Source organism: Rhinopithecus roxellana, chromosome 8 (genome assembly GCF_007565055.1).
Source record: "Rhinopithecus roxellana isolate Shanxi Qingling chromosome 8, ASM756505v1, whole genome shotgun sequence".
In the NCBI taxonomy this organism is placed as follows: domain Eukaryota; kingdom Metazoa; phylum Chordata; class Mammalia; order Primates; family Cercopithecidae; genus Rhinopithecus; species Rhinopithecus roxellana.
In genome coordinates, this window is record NC_044556.1 from 22635646 (window position 1) to 22654428 (window position 18783).

At 41.5% G+C, this 18783-nt stretch overlaps 1 protein-coding gene across 3 annotated transcripts in view; it reads left to right on the forward strand.

Moving 5' to 3' along the window:
• The first annotated feature begins 1260 nt into the window (after positions 1–1260).
• Positions 1261–18783, forward strand: part of ABCD3 (ATP binding cassette subfamily D member 3) — a 95268-nt gene continuing 77745 nt past the window's right edge. The window contains exon 1 of one of the 3 annotated variants that reach the window (XM_010385133.1): positions 1261–1532. In XM_010385133.1, the coding sequence (XP_010383435.1) occupies positions 1423–1532 (110 nt within the window). In that variant the 5' untranslated portion in view covers positions 1261–1422. Of the gene's footprint in view, positions 1533–1933; positions 2236–18783 lie in introns of those variants that run through there. The other 2 variants (XM_030936375.1, XM_030936376.1) reach the window with 2 other exon arrangements.

Here is an 18783-nt window from a genome sequence, read left to right on the forward strand (position 1 = left end):
TATACACGTTAAATTTGTATGCCTTTTCTCCTATTAATTTTTTCTTCTATTAATCTGCCCATGTCAGTGATTTTCAGTGAACTTTCAGAGGGCCAAGACCCTTGGCCCCTCCAGGTAATGAAAATGTTCACATGATAAATAGTGAATTAGTAGGAGCTCACTTTTGCATAGTTTAGAATTCCCTGTTGAGCACCTCTACACGCCTGCCATTATTGTACCTCGTCTTTGTGATCCTCATAACCTGTATTAGGCAACGGCTCATTTATATTGAGAAAACACCTAGGGCACAGCACCACTACTTTGTAGGCTACTTTAATATGTATGTGCATTACGCGAGGTTTTATGAGCTTATTTTCTGACACTCTTGCTTTTTTCCCTCCAGTTTCCTCGGCTGAAAGCAGCGATTCACTGTTACCGTATACATGCTAGGCTCAATGCTGGGGATAACAATTCCTGCATCATAGGGCCAGACAGGAGAAGAATGTTGTAATCTGCAAAAGCCCTTCTGATTCTGGGAGTGAGGCCAGCATTAATACAACGCACGATTGTTACTTCTGAATGTCCCTTTGCAAAGAACAGTGTTTCTCAAACTTTTTTTCTGACCAGATCTGCATAAATACATTTTACATCGCCGCTGGCGATGCATACGTGTAAAACACTGAAATCAAAATTTCTCCAAACAAATCCTTTACTACGTGATGTACTGTGAAACTTTTCTATTTTGCGCTATTCTCAATTTTAGGGTGGTGATCCCGATCTACCAAACCGATTTCACAATGAGCTAGAGACTATAACCCGCGGTTTGGAAAACACCGTCTTGGAAAAAGCTCTTTGATCTGTGTCATTCTCCTCACATCTCCCTATGTTGCGGAGTTCCGATTGTTTGGTTTCGTCCTAATAATCACTGTGCTGTGTTTTCCCTACACGCTGTGTGACGGGGCCGCCCGCCTCCTTCCTGGGCTCCTTTAAGAGGGTGGTAACGGTCCATCACCGCGGGAGTGGAGAGGCAGGGCCCACTAGGTCCTCGGTGCAGGCCGGGCCCGCTCATCCACTTCTTGTGAAAGCCCGGGTGTGCGCGCGAAGAGTGGGAGAGTAGGGGTGAGGGCGGGGCAGCACTGACGCCTCGCAGGGCTGAGTAGCAACAGCGCCTCCGCGCCGCCTTTCCGGAGACCCCGAGGGGGTCCGCGCGTGCGCAGAGCGCGTCCCGGGAATTGTTCCTCCCTCGGAGGCTGCCGAGCGCGCTCCCGCCGAGCCAAAGTACAAAGTGGGCTCCAGAGCGCGGGCGGCGCGGCGGCGCGCGCCAGGGGGCGGTCCTGCGCGGCCGGTCCCGCCCTCTGCTCGCCTCCCAGTCTCCTCCGCGCTTCCCGCACTGAGGTATCCGCCGCCGCTCCTGTCCGCCGGCTGTCTTGTACCGGCAGTGCCATGGCGGCCTTCAGCAAGTATTTGACGGCGCGAAACTCCTCGCTGGCTGGTGCCGCGTTCCTGCTGCTCTGCCTGCTCCACAAGCGGCGCCGCGCCCTCGGCCTGCACGGGTAAGAACGCCCGTAGCCGAGCCGCCTTCCCGGGCCCTAGCGGTCGCTCCCCGCGCGGCTCCCTCCCCGCCCGGCGGACAGGTCCCTTTGCCCGACGGGGTAAGGCGGAGAGAGGGCCGACTGCGACTGCCATGGGGCTCCAATGTCAGGGTGTGCTCGAGTCCCCGCCGCGACAGCATCGATCCCAGCCGGCCTGTCCGGTGACCTCGCTCCACCCCGGGAGTGCGAATTCTGCGCCCGCGGGCGAACCGGCGTCCAACCAGCCCCCAGGGAGCAGCCTCCATTTGGGGGTGGGAGGGGGACGCGGTGTGTCCCCCTCCCTACATCACCCCCTTCTGTATCAACTTTCTGGGTGTGTTCTGGTTTTGCCATCTCATCTCCAGACAGACCGTGAAGGATTTGTTTTGGGGACGTGGATGTGTGATTGAGGATGGGGATTGGATTCGCCAGGCTGGAGGCTGGTGTTTAAGTCACTTGGACGAGGTTTGGCTCCATTCCCGAGTAACTGCTGTTGAAAGTCGCGAGGGTGGCTCCTGTGAAACTATTCCCGGTCCACTTGGCAAGATTGCCATCTAAAGTGGTGACCCCTTGGAGTCGGTGAACCCTTTGGTCGGTGAACGCCCTGGCATTTCATCCGGAAAGGCTGGATCGGGTCTGTCGGACTTAGAGAGCTCTGTAGGTGAAAGGTGAGAGTGTGTTTTAGGTGAGGATCAAGCTCCTTTTTAATGACACTCCACTGCTTCCACCGCGAGAGAATTTCAGTACTTAAATTTAACTTTGGGAGGCTATCAGATCAGAGAAAGGAAAAAAGAGAGCTGAATTACGGTTGTGACATACAGGTATGTATGCCACATACGTACAATTTTTATTTGCTGGACAAGTGAATGAGAAAAGGCTACTTCCCAAGCGTTCTTGCCAGTCATTGAATATTTCGTATTAAATCTTGACATACTATTTTCATGAATTTTATTTTATTCATTCCTCTGAGCAGGTACTGTTGCCTCCCATGTTTGATTTGCCTACAATATCTAATTAGTAGTAAAGTTTGCACTAAAACACTGACAAGTAGACTTCTAGTTTATAGTACCCTTTCCATTAAGTTCTTTCTAGCCGCCTTCTGTTTTTATCTTACTAGAGTCTGAAGTGATGATCTTTCTTTTCCTTCCTAAATCCATTTAACAGAGTTGAAAATGATTTGCAGCATAGTCTGGGCAATACAGCGCTTACTCATTTTTCTTCTATTCAGTTTGCTTTTAAAAGGATTAATTTGGGAAAATATAAAGCAAGTTTTTCTGTTGGTTTGTATAAACTCCCAGTTGCAAATAGAAGTTACCTGTTACCTGGGAACATGCCGGTAGAAAGAAGATGTTAGGTCCTTTAACTTGAATTCTGTTTTTGCAAAGAAGTGTTTCAGGGCATAGAACAAGTGTTTTACTATGTAGGAGGGGACTGGAGGATGGCCCTGCCAGTTCGGATTACTTTTATAATTTTTTAAAAAGAAACTTTTTTTACTGAAGTATCACATATTTATATGTATATGTGATATAGTATCACATATATGTCACATACATGTAGTACACATAAGTGTAAAGCTTGAAGAATTTTTACAAGTAGAACACACCAGTGTAATCAGCACCCAGATCAAGAAACGGAACATTATTAGCATCCCAGAAATTCTCCTCATGCCCCATCCAGTCACAGTCCACCTAACTACTAAACCAGTTTATAAGACCGTAAATAATTGGTAAGGGAAATTTTGAACATAATCTAATGGGAAATAGTAGTGATAGAAGTAAAATAATATAATAGAATTTGTCTTGTTAAATAATTTTAGCTGCTCATTTGCCATTGTAAAATGCCTAAAAAAACCTTTTTTTTTTTTTGAGAAATGTTATGAGCTTTTGTGGGGATTAAATTATTTAGCAGGAGATGTACTGAACAAAAGATTATTATTAGTCTTTTGCATTGGGATGAGTGGGGAAAACCTCTATTTTACACATTATTTTGTTGGAGGAGATTGCAGATTCTGAGCAGAGAATTGTGAAGTTTAAATTGTTGAGATGAAATGATTGAACTATTTTGAAACCATTAAAAATGGTATTGAGTGTATTTTTGTAGATATTATACTTCCAGAATCTTAGGAATATCTTTCAGTCACCACCTTTGGTATCACAGTTTGAAGATTAGAGGATTCTTTTTTTTTTTTGAGACGGAGTCTCGCTCTGTCGCCCGGGCTGGAGTGCAGTGGCCGGATCTCAGCTCACTGCAAGCTCCGCCTCCCGGGTTTACGCCATTCTCCTGCCTCAGCCTCCCAAGTAGCTGGGACTACAGGCGCCAGTCACCTCGCCCGGCTAGCTTTTTTTGTATTTTTTAGTAGAGACGGGGTTTCACCGTGTTAGCCAGGATGGTCTCGAACTCCTGACCTCGTGATCCGCCAGTCTCGGCCTCCCAAAGTGCTGGGATTACAGGCTTGAGCCACCGCGCCCGGCCAGAGGATTCTAACTTTATATTTCAGTGGCCTTTTGAATACCTTTGGCAACAGAACTAATTAATTTTAATATCTGGTGCTTAGTTAAGGAAACTGTGGCTACTTGGCCTTTTTTTGTCTATGTTGTTAATACTAGGTTGGTTTTAGAATATATATTCCCTAAAATTGGAGAGATAATAGAGCTAGTAAAAATCACTTTAAAAGTTACAGTGTAACATTGTTCCAAACATTAGGAGAATGAGTAATTAAATATTCTGGGTTATTTTTAATTTTTGTTAATGTAATTTGTTTTCACTTAGTTAAATCTCATATGTGTGTGTTTCTGACCTTTTATTGTGGAAAATTTCACACGTATAAAAAGTAAATAGGATAATACAAGGATTGTTCAATACACTTTACCCAAGGGGTACCAACAACATTCTATATTCCTGTTTCATCTATATCAACCTGCCTCTCACCCCTTATTTTTATAGTTTTTTTTAGATAAAATTTATATACATTGAAATGTACAAATCTTAGTTATACATTTTTTTAGACAAATGAATACACTGTAACACATCCCTATGACAAATTAGAACATTTCCTTGTCCCCAGAAAGTTCCCTTGTATTCATTCCTGATCACCCTGTATTCACTCCTGATCCCACCACTGCTGTACTAACTTTTCACCTTAGTTTGCCTAATCTTACATTTTATTTTATTATTTATGGGGAAAGCAGAATCTTTTTACTCATGGATAAAGAGGGCTATTTAAAGGAAGTGTCTATTTCAGAACGTTATATTACTGTGCTGGGAGCTGTGTGTGTGTGTGTGTGTGTGTGTGTGTGTGTGTGTGTGTATTACAGAAATATATGACTTGTTTTCTCAGGGAGCTTACCTTCCTGTTAGGGAAGAGAAGCTTAAACACTGATAGCAGAATGAAATGTACAAGTAGACGTGTGTTAGAAGTTCTGAGAAAGACAAGATTAATGTGTTTGGGAAGGGATGGGGAAGGCTTCATGAAGGATGTGTGTTAAGCCTAGAACGAGGGTAGGAGTGGATAACTGGAATAAAGTGACTGTTATAGCATCCTTTATCAGATTTTTGTTGCATTTATGATAGGAAGAAACTTTGTGGTGCCCTTTCAATCCATCTTCCACTGGCACTGGAGCTCTTTTTAAGAAGCTCAGATATGATCGTAATATTCCTTCATTAAAATCATTCATCTACTCTAAAATACAAACTTTCTGTATTCATGGTGTGGTCCTTGCCTACTTTTCCCACTCATCCAGCCATAAGGAATTAACTTATAGTCTCTAAGTATGACAGTCTCTGCCTAGCCTTTGCAGTCCGATTGCAATCACTGTCATCCCCACTATGTCTCCTCATGTTCTGATATTTATTTATTTATTTATTTATTTATTTATTTATTTATTTATTTATTTGAGACGGTCTGTCTCTTTCGCTCTGGCTGGAGTGGTCACTGCCCACTGCGACCTCTGCCTGCTGGGCTGAAGCAGTCCTCCCATCTCAGCCTCCAACGTATAATCGCTGGGACCACAGGTGCCTGCCACCACGCCTGGCTAATTTTTTTGTATTTTTTGTAGAGACAGATTTTCACCACGTTTCCCAGGCTAGTCTGGAACTCCTGAATTCAAGCAGTCCGCCCACCTCAGCCTCCCAAAGTGCTGGGATTACAGGCGTGAGCCCCTGTGCCCAGCTGATACTTCTTTTTCTTTAAGACTCAGTCAACACTTTGTCTTAGGTGTTTTCTATCTTTTTCTGATCTCCAAACTGATGTAAGTGTCCTCTGCTTTTATGATACTGTAGGCCATGGGTCCCTAATGCCCGGGCTGTGAACTGGTACAGGTTGGTGGCCTGTTAGGACCCAGCCACACAGCCTGTGCAAGCGAGCATTACCACCTGAGCTCTGCCTCCTATCAGATCAGCAGCGGTGTTAGATTCTCATAGGAGCGTGAACCTGTTTTGAACTGCACATGTGAGGGATCTAGGTTGCACACTTCTTATGAGAATCTAATGCCTGATGATCTGAGGTGGAACAGTTTCATTCTGAAACCATCCCCCACCCCAACCCCAGTTTGTGGAAAAATTGTCTTCTGCAAAACTGTTCCCTGGTGCCAAAAAGGTTGGAGACTACTGCTCTAGGAATCCCTTACTCTGGCACTTACCACTCAAAAGGTTGGAGACTACTGCTCTAGGAATCCCTTACTCTGGCACTTACCACTCTGTATTGTATTAGTTTGTTTTCTTGGCTTTTGCCTACATCAGATCCTAAGTTTCTTAAGGGCATGAACTGAATCATTTTTAATTCCCTAGTTTGGCTATGTCATGGGTTAAACAGTGTTTATGGAGAGGATAAATGACATAAGATAGTTGAAGAACTTTTAAGGGTAATTGACAGGCAGTTGGAGATGCCTAGTTCCAACATGAACAGAAACATTCTTTTCACAGAAGTAATAGTTGTGTACCTGAGCATATATAACCTGACCTGGGGAGTGGGAAATCAGTGGGCCAATTTTAGAAGACAGAGAATGCTACCCATCTATATAGCCACAGTATTTTATTATCTTCAAAAAGCAGAACAGAACAAAGCAGTTTCTTTCGCTGCTTATCAGTGCTTGTCAAATAAAGTTCAGATTTCTCATCTTGGATTTCAGAGCCTCCCTCAATCTGGTCTCATTTTACCTGGCTAATCTTATATGCCATTGCCTGCCAACGGGTACTCTCTGTTCCAAATAGGCCAGTTTCTACACTGTTCTTTGAACAGGCCACACTCATTTTTGGCTTTGGAGCTTTATTCATGCTGTTACTCATACCTGGAATATCTTTCTGTGGTATCCCTGTTCTCCAACTCTTGTCATCCTTGAAGGCATCCATGAAGTGTTTATTTAACTACTCTAGATGATCTAAATGATGATCACCTCTTTTAAAATTTCTGAAGCATGCATTTAAATCCCTTTATTGTTTTACCTATTCATTGCTTGACTGGATATAATCTAGCTAGGTATACCAAAGTCCACCTGCTTATGGGGTGATTTTCCTGCTTTTAAAAGCCTCCATCTGTAAATGGTGGGAACACAGTTTCCTCTCCTAAATATTTCTGAGGAATTTCGGGAACTTGTGTTTCTCTTAGTGACACCTTACTTCACTTCCTTTGGAGCACTTTCTGCTCTATTTGAGAAGAAATAGAGTTCTTCTTGTCTTACATCTTGTCTCTTGAGCCTGTCTCTTTGGTGTCTGCCTTGATTTCTCTGAAGAATCAGTCACAAAGCAGATATTTATAGTAGGGCTTTATTGAAAATTTGGGAGGAGTGGTAGGGATTATATCCCATAATAGTCAACAACTTAAAATGCTTTTATTTAGAAGTTTCTTGGACATTCCCATGCTGGAAATTTTTTGACTTTTTTTTTTGTCCTAAGTCTCAGCCCTGTGGCCTGCTGTTGGGCCTTTCTTTACCCACTGGGTGTCCTTATATCTGTAGTTTCTTACTCCCTGCACTACCTTACTGCCAACCCCCCTACAACTTTCCTGCAAACTTCAAAATTCAACTTCCCTTCCCTAAATCTGCCCCCATTCAAATCAAGCTCTAGAAGGGGCTGGCTTCACTTTTCTCAGTTTCACAGGCGCACTGGGTGTTTTGCACAGGACAAGCATGAGTCATGTGAGGGTCTAGAGCTGCTTAAGACCCTTACAGTGACCCATGAGTAGATGTTATATGGGCTGGCCCTGTTTGGATCCTCAAAATAGAAAAGAGATGCTTAAGCAACTTTGGATGGAAAAAAAAAGCACTGAAGAATTTGCCAGCCAAGGTAGCTGTGTACTGAACCCAACTGAGGCAGATCAGGGCCAGAGCAATGTTCTGAGAACTGTGGAGCTATTTGTGGTCTGCTAGGGGGAACTGAGTACAGGTTGTTTAATTAATTGTATGTGCCTGTTATTGGCACATTGGCGTCCTTGGATAGGCATTCTGTTTCAAGGCTTTTGCACTTGCTGTTTCCCCTGCCTGAAGTGCTCTTTCCTCAGATACTTACATTGCTTACTCTCCCTGCTCTTTCAGTTTTTTCTCAGACATCTTTTTAGTGAGACCTTCTATTGCCATTCAATTTATTTTCATTTATTTATTTATTTTGAGACGGGGTCTCACTCCGTCACCCATGCTGGAGTGCAATGGCATGATCTTGGCTCATTGCAACCTTTGCCTCCTAGGCTCAAACAGTCCTCCTACCTCAGCCTCCCAAGTAGCTAGGACTACAGCCACACGCCACAACACCTGGCTAATATTATCTTTTGTAGAGACAAGGTCACATTATGTTGCCTAGGCTGGTGTAGAATTCCTGGGCTCAAGTGATTCTCCCACCTCAGCCTCCTAAAGTGCTGGGATTACAGGCAAGAACCACTGTGCCTGGCCCCTGCCACTCAATTTAAAATAACATCCTGTCTACCTTCCTGGCTTTACTTTTCTCCTTAGTACTTATCACTATAAAATATGCTATATATTTTACGTATGTATCTTGTCTATTGTGTATGTTTGCAGTATATACATACTGTTAGCATGTAAGTTCCACAAGGGCAAGAATTTTTGTCTATTTTGTTCACAGTTATAGCCCCAGTGACTAGAACCGTGACTGACATATAGTAGACACTCATATTTGTTTGACTCTACAACAACAAATGAGATGCTCATTTCTTGGGGGCTGTGGTTACTATTGTTTTAAATAACAAATTCTTTTTGCTACAAATGTAAATGTTATCTTTAGTGTATTTATGAGGTCTTTAGGAGCTGGACCACTTATACCCCCTATATGTACAGGTAAAGCAAATCTCAGAAACTTAAAAAAATGCTATCATTATCATCACCTGCTTTTGACAGTTAATAGAGTGTAAACATTAAAGACAATTTAAGAAAATTAAAAATCATTCATAATGTTATAACCATAATACACATATTGTTTTATTTTTATTTCCTTTTATTCTGTATTTATGTGCATTTTTTACATAGTTATGTACATGTTTTGCTGTTTTCATTTAAAGCATACCTCTTTCCTATATTTCCCTATACATGACCTTCATAACTATACTTTTAAAGAAATATATAAATATTCCTCTATGTGGCTATATCTTAGTTTATTTTACTGTTAGCTATTGAGCATCTAGACTGCCTCTGGAATTTTTATGGATTATACTGTGTATTTTTGCAAGTGAACGTTTTCATCTCTGCCAAATAACTTCCTGGGAATAAGTTGCCAGAACTAGGATTAATGAATGGAGGCTTATGAATTTCCTTAGTGTTTGTGGAAACCATGGGTATTCTTAAACTACACAGGTTGATGTATTACTTTTCATGAGTTGTGCCAATTTGCAATACTATGAATGAATGCTAACTTACCTACTCATCATTAGGGGATATTAAAATTTTTTTCTACTTTACAGGTGCAAAATAGTCTTGAAAGATTATTTTAATTTGCATGTATTTTATAATTTGCAAAAATGAACATTTTTATATGCAGCAACTTGATCTTTATTATGGAGGCAGTTTGGCATAGTGTTAAAGAATAGTCTTGGCCGGGCGCGGTGGCTCAAGCCTGTAATCCCAGCACTTTGGGAGGCCGAGACGGGCGGATCACGAGGTCAGGAGATCGAGACCATCCTGGCTAACACGGTGAAACCCCGTCTCTACTAAAAAATACAAAAAACTAGCCGGGCAAGGTGGCGGGCGCCTGTAGTCCCAGCTACCCGGGAGGCTGAGGCAGGAGAATGGCATGAACCCGGGAGGCGGAGCTTGCAGTGAGCTGAGATCTGGCCACAGCACTCCAGCCTGGGTGACAGAGCAAGACTCCGTCTCAAAAAAAAAAAAAAAGAATAGTCTTTAGAGTCAGATACGGGTTCAGTTTTTCAGTTAGCCATTTGCCAGATCTGTGACCTCGGTCAATTTACTTAACCTCTCTGAACCTCAGTAGAACAGAGATAGTAGTATTTACTCACTCACTCAGCAGTTAAGTGAGGATTAATGGAGAAAATATTTTAACCCAGTGCTCAGTAAATAAAAGGTAGCTCTCATTCCTATGCTTGCTAAAAGAAAACTAAAAGGACAACAAAACATACCATTGTTAACTTCTTAAAATCTCCCGAGCCTTCCTAATTTCCTCAGATATACCCATGACAGTCTCCCGAAAGAAGCCTTTTTCAATTGATAGAATCATTTACTTTCAGAGTTGGAAAGTATCTCAAGTTAGTTTTATGTGACATGGTTTTTAGGTTTCTGTATTTTTTCAGTTACTGCTTCCTGAATATGACAGTCTTTATTTCTCCACCTTTTAAAGAGGCAGTGCTAAATGGAATCCAGCATTCAAAGTGTCTTCTCACTGACACACTAGAAAAGAACTGTGACCTGCCTTGTCCTAAGCTTTCATTAAAGATCCTAAGATGTTAAGCTTTCATTAAAATAGCATGAAGTTACGTTCATTTTTATGACTCAAATATTTTTCACTTGTATTTAACTTACACAATGTTTCTTTCCCCCTCCTCATCTTGATGTGTTTGATTTTTTTTTTGAGATGGAGTCCCGCTCTGTCACCCAGGCTGGAGTGCAGTGGTGCAAATTTGACTTACTGCAACCTCCGACTCCCGGGTTCAAGTGATTCTCTTGCCTCAGCCTCCGGAGTAGCTGAGATTACAGGCACCCGCCACCACACCCAGCTAATTTTATTGTATTTTTGGTAGAAATGGGGTTTTACCATGTTGACTGGTCTTGAACTCCTGACCTCAGGTGATTCGCCCACCTTGACCTCCCAAAGTGCTGGGATTACAGGTGTGAGCCACCGCGCCCAGCCTGATTTTTTTTTTTTTTAAACCTGGGTGCAGGTCTGTATACTTATTTTTGGTTGGACACATTACTTCTTCCCTCTGAAACTTTTTGATCTGCACAATTAATTACTATTCCTTCTGTATGTTTTCCTAAGAAACTTAAAAAACTGATTGGGCAGGACTGAGTATAGAACAGTATGTTTACACCACTATAATCTTTCTATTAATTAACACCCTTTGGTTATTGTATTGGCTCTCATCTTTAACTTACCAGCACCTTTTCACACATTTCCTTCTGATAGTAGACCTGGCATTCTGACGATATCCATAACCTGATTCATACTGGGCCAGAGTCCTCTTTTGGGATGTTTCTGCTGGAGCTGGTGTGGGGAAGGGTCTTTTTTTCCTGGTCATAGAGGTGTGAAGATAGACCTTAGAACTGTATGTGGCCTTGGTCTCTTCCATGGAAAGGGCAGAAACCCTGATTTTCTTTATCATCAAATGCTTTGTAGCATAGTGAACAAAATTTACAAAAAGTTCATGATCCCTTTCAAAGAAAAGAATGACCTTAGTCTGACAGAATTTTTTGGTGAATTCATATTTGCTCCTAAAATTTACCACTTCCTTCTAAGTACCCATGCCATACTGCCCATTTAGATAAGTAAGTTGTAATTTTTTCCCCAGAATCAACATCACACTCATCCATGACCTGATGAATATCATCACCTTCTAATCTGTTTCAATGTAATATGAACTTGAATTATGAAGGAGAAAGATAGGATCTTCCTGCATTTTCTTTGGAATTATATATGCTAAATTAAATACAATTTTATGGGAAATGGTATTTCACTGTGTTGACCAGGCTAGTCTTGAATTTCTAGCCTCCAAGCGATCTGCCGCCTTGTTCTCCCAAAAGTATCAGGATTACAGGCATGAGCCACTGTGCTTGGCCCTGTTATTTCTTTTTGAAAGATTTTTAGGTAACTGTTGTTTGAAATGGCATTTATATTATTTCTACATAAAATTAGGCATCAGGCCCTTGCTTAAACATGGCTTTCATCATATTCTTTTTAAGGGTAAGTCACTTTTGTTTTAGGCATCTCTGTCAAGAATATAGCCTTCTATAAACTTAAGAATAAAATTCTTTGGATAACTGCTATTTATGTAATACAATGGAACTATTATAAATATTAAGATGGTTTGAAGCCTTCTTAGGTAAAATAGAAGGAGTATGCTGAAAGGTGTTTTGTTTATTTTTTGTTTTGTTTTTTTTTTTGCCACAAGATTGAGAAACGGAAAAGTTTTTTTTTTTTTTTTTTTTTTTTTTTTTTTTAGGCGGAGTCTCGCTCTGTCGCCCGGACTGGAGTGCGGTGGCCAGATCTCAGCTCACTGCAAGCTCCGCCTCCCGGGTTTACGCCATTCTCCTGCCTCAGCCTCCCGAGTAGCTGGGACTACAGGCGCCGCCACCTCGCCCGGCTAGTTTTTGTATTTTTAGTAGAGACGGGGTTTCACCGTGTTAGCCAGGATGGTCTCGATCTCCTGACCTCGTGATCCGCCCATCTCGGCCTCCCAAAGTGCTGGGATTACAGGCTTGAGCCACCGCGCCCGGCTGTTTTTTTTTTTTTTAAACACACCTTTCTTACTGGTTTGCTAGATTAGCAGGCCTGAGTGAATGCAGTTAAGTTAATAAAGTATAAAATTGAAAATAAAGCTCATCAAAGCATAATCAGCTAGTTTGATATTTGTAAATGGATGTAGCCGTCTCACCACTATAATGGTACTAGAATAATAGACATAAAAGTGGATTATATGAGTTACTCTATGCTGAAATTATTTTGACTTTAATACTTTATTAATACATCTATTGGCATTAAAAAGCACTGTGTAGAATGAGGCAACTGCTCTAGGTAAATAATAATTTAGTCAGCATGTTATGTTGATATCATATATGTGATATATATGATATGTAATGTATCATTGTATGTCACTATTTTAAAAATATTTATACAGTTTCTTAAACGTATGAAGTAAGCAACATGAGACAGTATGATATGGTCCCTTGTGGAAGGGACTGGTGGGAGGTAACTGAATCATGGAGGCAGGTCTTTCCCATGCTGTTCTCATGATAAGTCTCATGAGAGCTAATGGTTTTATAAAGAGGAGTTCTGTACAAGCTCTTTTTGCCTGCCGCCATCCGCGTAAGATGTGACTTGCTTCTCTTTGCCTTTCACCAGCATTGTGAGGCCTCCCCAGCTACATGGAACTGTAAGTCCAGTTAAGCCTCTTTCTTTTGTAAATTGCCCAGTCTTGGGTATGTCTTTATGAGCAGCATGAAAACGGACTAATACGGAAAATTGGTACAGGTAGAGTGGGGCGTTGCTGAAAAGATACCTGAAAATGTGGAAGCAACTTTGGAACTGGGTAATAGGCAGAGGTTGGAACAGTTTGGAGGGCTCAGAAGACAGGAAAATATGGGAAAATTTGGAACTCCCTAGAGACTTGCTGAATGGCTTTGACAAAAATGCTGATAGTGATATGAACAATAAGGTCCAGGCTGAGGTAGTCTCAGATGGAGATGAGGAACTTGTTGGGAACTGGAGCAAAGGTGACTCTTGTTAATGTTTTAGCAAAGAGACTGTCAGCATTTTGCCCTTGTCTTAGAGATTTGTGGAACTTTGAACTTGAGAGAGATGATTTAGGGTGTCTGGCGGAAGGAATTTCTAAGCAGCAAAGCATTCAAGAGGTGGCTTGGGTGCTGTTAAAGGCATTCAGTTTTATAAGGGAAGCAGAGCATGTAAGTTCAGAAAATTTGCAGCCTGACAATACGATAGAAAAGAATAACCCATTTTCTGAGGGGAAATTCAAGCCAGCTGCAGAAATTTGCATAAGTAATGAGCAGCTGAATGTTAATCACCAAGACAATGGGGAAAATGTCTCCAGGGCATGTCAGAGAACCTTTGTGGCAGCCCCTCCCATCACAGACCTGGATGTTTAGGGGGAAAAATTGGTTTTGTGGGCTGGTCCCAGGGTCCCTCTGCTGTGTGCAGTCTAGGGACTTGGTCCCCTGCATCCCAGTCCCTCCAGCTGTGACTAAAAGGGGCCAAGGTACAGCTCAGGCCATGGCTTCAGAGGGTGTAAGCCCCAAGCCTTGGCAGCTTCCACGTGGTGTTGAGCCTGTGAGTGCACAGAAGTCAAGAATTGGGTTTGGGAACCTCTGCCTAGATTTCAGAGGATGTATGAAATGGCTGGATGCCCATGCAGAAGTTTGCTGCAGGAGTGGGGCCCGCATGGAGAACCTCTGCTAGGGCAGTGTGGAAGGGAAAGTGAGGTTGAAGCCCCCACACAGAATCCCTGCTGGGGCACCACCTAGTGGAGCCATGAGAAGAGGGCCTCTGTCCTCCAGACTCCAAAAGGGTAGCTCCACCAGCTGCTTGCACTGTGCCTGGGAAAACTGTAAACATTCAACGCCAGCCCGTGAAAGCAGCCAGGAGGGAGGCTGTACCCAGTAAAGCCATAGGGGCAGAGCTGTCCAAGAGTATGGGAACCTACCTCTTGTATCAGTGTGAGCTGTATGTGAGACATGGAGTCAAAGGAGATCATTTTAGTGCTTTAGGATTTGACGGCCCTGCCAGATTCTGAACTTACAGCACTTTTGTTTTGGCCAATTTCTTCCATTTGGAATGGCTGTATTTACCCAATGCCTGTACCCCCATTGTATGTAGGAAGCAACTAACTTGCTTTTGATTTTGCAGGCTAATGGGCAGGTCTCAGATGAGACTTTGGACTGTGGACCTTTGAGTTAATGCTGAAATGAATTAAGACTTTGGGGAACTATTGGGAAGGCATGATTGGTTTTGAAATGTGAGGACATGAGATTTGGGAGGGGCCAGGTTGGAATGATATGGTTTGGCTGTGTCCCCACCTAAATCTCATCTTGAATTCCCAGTGTTGTAGGAGGCATAGGTGGGAGGTATTTGAATCATGGGGGAGGTCTTTCCTGTGCTGTTCTAGTGATAGTGAATAAGTTCCGAGTGATCTGATGGTTTTATAAAGAGGAGTTCCCCTGCACAAGCTCTTTTTGTCTGCCACCATCCACGTAAGGTATGACTTGCCTTGCCTTCCGCTGTGATTGTGAGGCCTCCCCAGCCACGTGGAACTGTGAGTCTAATTAAACCTCTTTTTTAAATTGCCACACACTTTATCAGCAGTGTGAAAACAGACTAACACATAGTGTCTCAGAGGATAAGAACAATTCTGTAAATGTTTCTTAATTTAGTGAGTAGGCCTACACCTAAAAAGCTGTTTTAAAATTAAATGCAACTTTAATTTTAAAAATTAAACATTTTTGCATTATCAAAGTTAAATATACACTATGGAAATTTGAATAACTAGAAGAAGGCAGGGAGAAAACACCTTTTCTAGTGTTTATCATTAGTGTCATATTTTATTGATTCTAAGGTGCACTTTTTTTTACATTTTAGCATATCTTTTCACATTTTAACTTCTCTGAAATTTGAATGTAACTTACAATGGTGTGTATTTCCTTTTTACTGTGCATACTTTTATCTTGCCTGTAAAAATACTGCATATCAGCTTGCATGAAACTCAAACTTCTGACTAAAAATTCATTGTTGTTGCCATTCTTCAGTTTATCTTGGAGGTGTGGCTAAGAAAAATGCAAAAAAGAATAATTTGAGATAAAATCGGATTTTTTTCCTCTTTCCAGAATGAGGGCTGGAGAAAGTAGCTTGGCCTGAGATAGGCAGGTGGAAATCAATGAACTACTCAAAAAAAGAAGAACCCAAAGATCATGCCACCAAGTCAAAGTCAAGTGCTCGCTATGTACCAGATGCAGGGTTTTCAGATGTTAAGCTAAAAAGTAAATTAGACAAGAGTTTTGCTGTTGAGAAACTCATAGACTATTGAAAGAGAGAATGTCGTATCTTAACATTTTACACCAAATTTCTAGTTCATCCCTGGTAATATTTTATTTAAAATACGGTTTGTTGTTGCTTTTTGAGACAGGCTCGCTCTGTGGCCCATGGTGGGGTACATGGTGCCATCATGCCTCACTGCAGCCTTGACCTCCTGGGCTCAAGTGATCCTCCCACCTCAGCCTCCTGAGTAGCTGGAACTATAGATGTGCGCCGCCATGCCTGGCTAATATTTTAATTTTTTGTAGAGATAGGGTCCCAAAGTGTTAGGACGTTATAGGCGTGAACCACCATGCCTGGACTAAAATATAGTTCTTTATTTACCTATGAATACAGTTATGTTGCATCAGGAAATTAGATTTAAGGTATTATCAACTGTAGGACTCATGTGACCTTCCCCCCCATCAACAATGCCCAATATACGTTGTTTAGTAAAGAGGTGGGGTGGAGGAAGCAAGCATAGGACAGAATAAATGAGGTGATCCCATTTCTTAAGTATCATATAATTTCTAATTTAACTGTTGCTGGATGAATACATTTCTGTATGTATTTTATGATTGGTTCAAGAAAATATCTATTCTCTCTTCCCCCACTGGAGGAAACATGAATGGGGAAATAATACCATTTATCCAGTACGTTCTGTTGAGTGCTGTATGTCAGTAGGCTAGGCTTTGAGATACCAAATTAAATAAATGTTATTTCTAACTCCAGTCTTGTGGCACTATTACTACAAATGCATAGAAAATTTGTACAACTATGACTAGACCTGTGGTAGGAACACAGTTTAATTCTTCTGGTTGTTACCTGGGAGGGTTTCACATTTGAGCCTGATCTTAAGAAATCTATAGTGTTTTGCTAAGGGGTAAAAGGTATTCCAGGTAGGGAAAACAGCTTGCACAAAGACATAGAGTTAATGGAATTACATTTGAGAAGGAACTGCAAGGACACGAAGCTGGAGATATTACTATAAATAAAGTATTTATTGAACACTTACCATATTTTAGACATTGTTCTAAGTGTTTTACATTTATTCCTAACAACAGTCTTTTGAAATAATTCTTTCTATTGTCTTCATTTTACAGGTGAGGAATCAGAAAAGTAAAAATGGTATCTAATTATGAGAGGCCTTAAGTTCGAATTAACCATGTGGAAGGTAAAAGGCAGAATAAAACATTTAAATCAAAGTCTTTCAAATGAATTTAGATTCAAAGAACTCAAGAATCATTCAGGAGTTAAGAAAGGTTTTATATTAAATTACAAAGTGAAGTTCATTATTAAAATTCTGTTTACTATGTTAAGTCATGCATTGCTTAACAGTGGAGATATGTTCTGAGAAATGCATTGTGAGGCAATTTTTTTTTCTTTTTCTTTTTTTCCAGACAGAGTTTCACTCTTGTTGCCCAGCCTGGAATGCAGTGGTGTGATCTCAGCTCACTGCATCCTCCACCTCGCGGGTTCAAGCGATTCTCCTGCCTCAGCCTCCCAAGTAGCTGGGATTACAGGCATGCGCCACCATGCCTGGCTAATTTTGTATTTTTAGTAGAGACAGGATTTCTCCATTTTGGTCAGGTGGGTCTCAAATTCCTGACCTCAGGTGATCCACCTGCCTTGGCCTCCCAAAGTGCTGGGATTACAGGCCTGAGCCACCATGCCCAGCCCAGTTAGGCAATTTTATTGTTGTATGAATATCACAGAGTGCACTTATACAAACCTAGATGCTATATACACACCCAAGCTGTATGATATATGGTACAGCGTATTGCTCCTAGGCTACAAACCTGTACAGCATGTTACTGTACTGAATACTATAGGCAGTTGTAACACAATGGTCATTTTTTTTTTTTTTTTTTTGTCTAAATGTCTTTTTTTTAGACTGGCTCTGTCACCTAGGCTTAAGTGCAGTGGCGCAGTCTTGGCTCACTGCAACCTCCACCTGCCAGGCGCAAGTGTTTCTCCTGCCTGAGCTTCCCCTGTAGCTGGGACTACAGGCGTGGGCCACCACATCCTGATAATTTTTTTTTTTTTTCTAGTTGAAAATGGGGTTTTGCTATGTTGGCCAGGCTGGCCTCGAACTCCTGGCCTCAAGTGATCCGCCCACTTTGGCCTCCCAAAGTGCTGGGATTATGGGTGTGAGCCACTGCTCCCAGCCTTTAAACATGTCTTAACATAGAAAAGGTACAGTAAAAATATGGTATAAAAGATCAAAAACAGTATACCTGTATAAGGTGTACTTACCATGAATGGAGCTTGCAGGACTGGAAGTTGTTCTGGGTGAATCATTGAGTGAGTTATGAGTGAATGTGAAGGCCTAGTGTATTATTGCACGTGACTGTAGACTTTATAAACACTGTACACTTAGGCTACATGAAATTTATTTTTTTAAAATCTTAGTTAAAAAAAAATCACTGTCTTCCACTTTCACATCTTGTCCCACTGGAAGGTCTTCAGGGACAATAAAATGTGTGGCGCTGTCATTCATATGATAGCAGTACCTTCTTCTGGAATATCTTTTGAAGGATCTGCTTGAGGCTGTTTTACAGTTAACTTTTTTTTTACTTAAGTAGGAGTACACTCTAACAATAAAAGTATAGTATAGTAAATACATAAACTAGTAACATAGTCATTTATTATTATTATCAAGCATTATGTACTGTACCTAATTGTTTTATGTCACTGGCAGTGCAGCAGTAGTTTCGTCACCACATACATGTGAGTAATGTGTTGTACTGTGGTATGATGTCAGCTGTGGTGTCACTAGGTGATAGGAATTTTTCAGCTCCATATAACAAAAGTAATTGCTATCCTTACTTCTGTATAATCACATCTTTGTGTTTCCTATAATTTCATCACCCAAATGTGCATTCCTGAAAACTACAATTTAGTTGTGTTTGTTTGTTTTTTTTTTAATCTAAGTCTCTTAACCTACATATCTCCCTGCCACTTTCCTTTTCCCTTTCTTTCTTACAGTTTATTCCCTGAAGCAGCCAGTTATTTTGACTTGTACAGATTCCGTAGTCTGGATTAT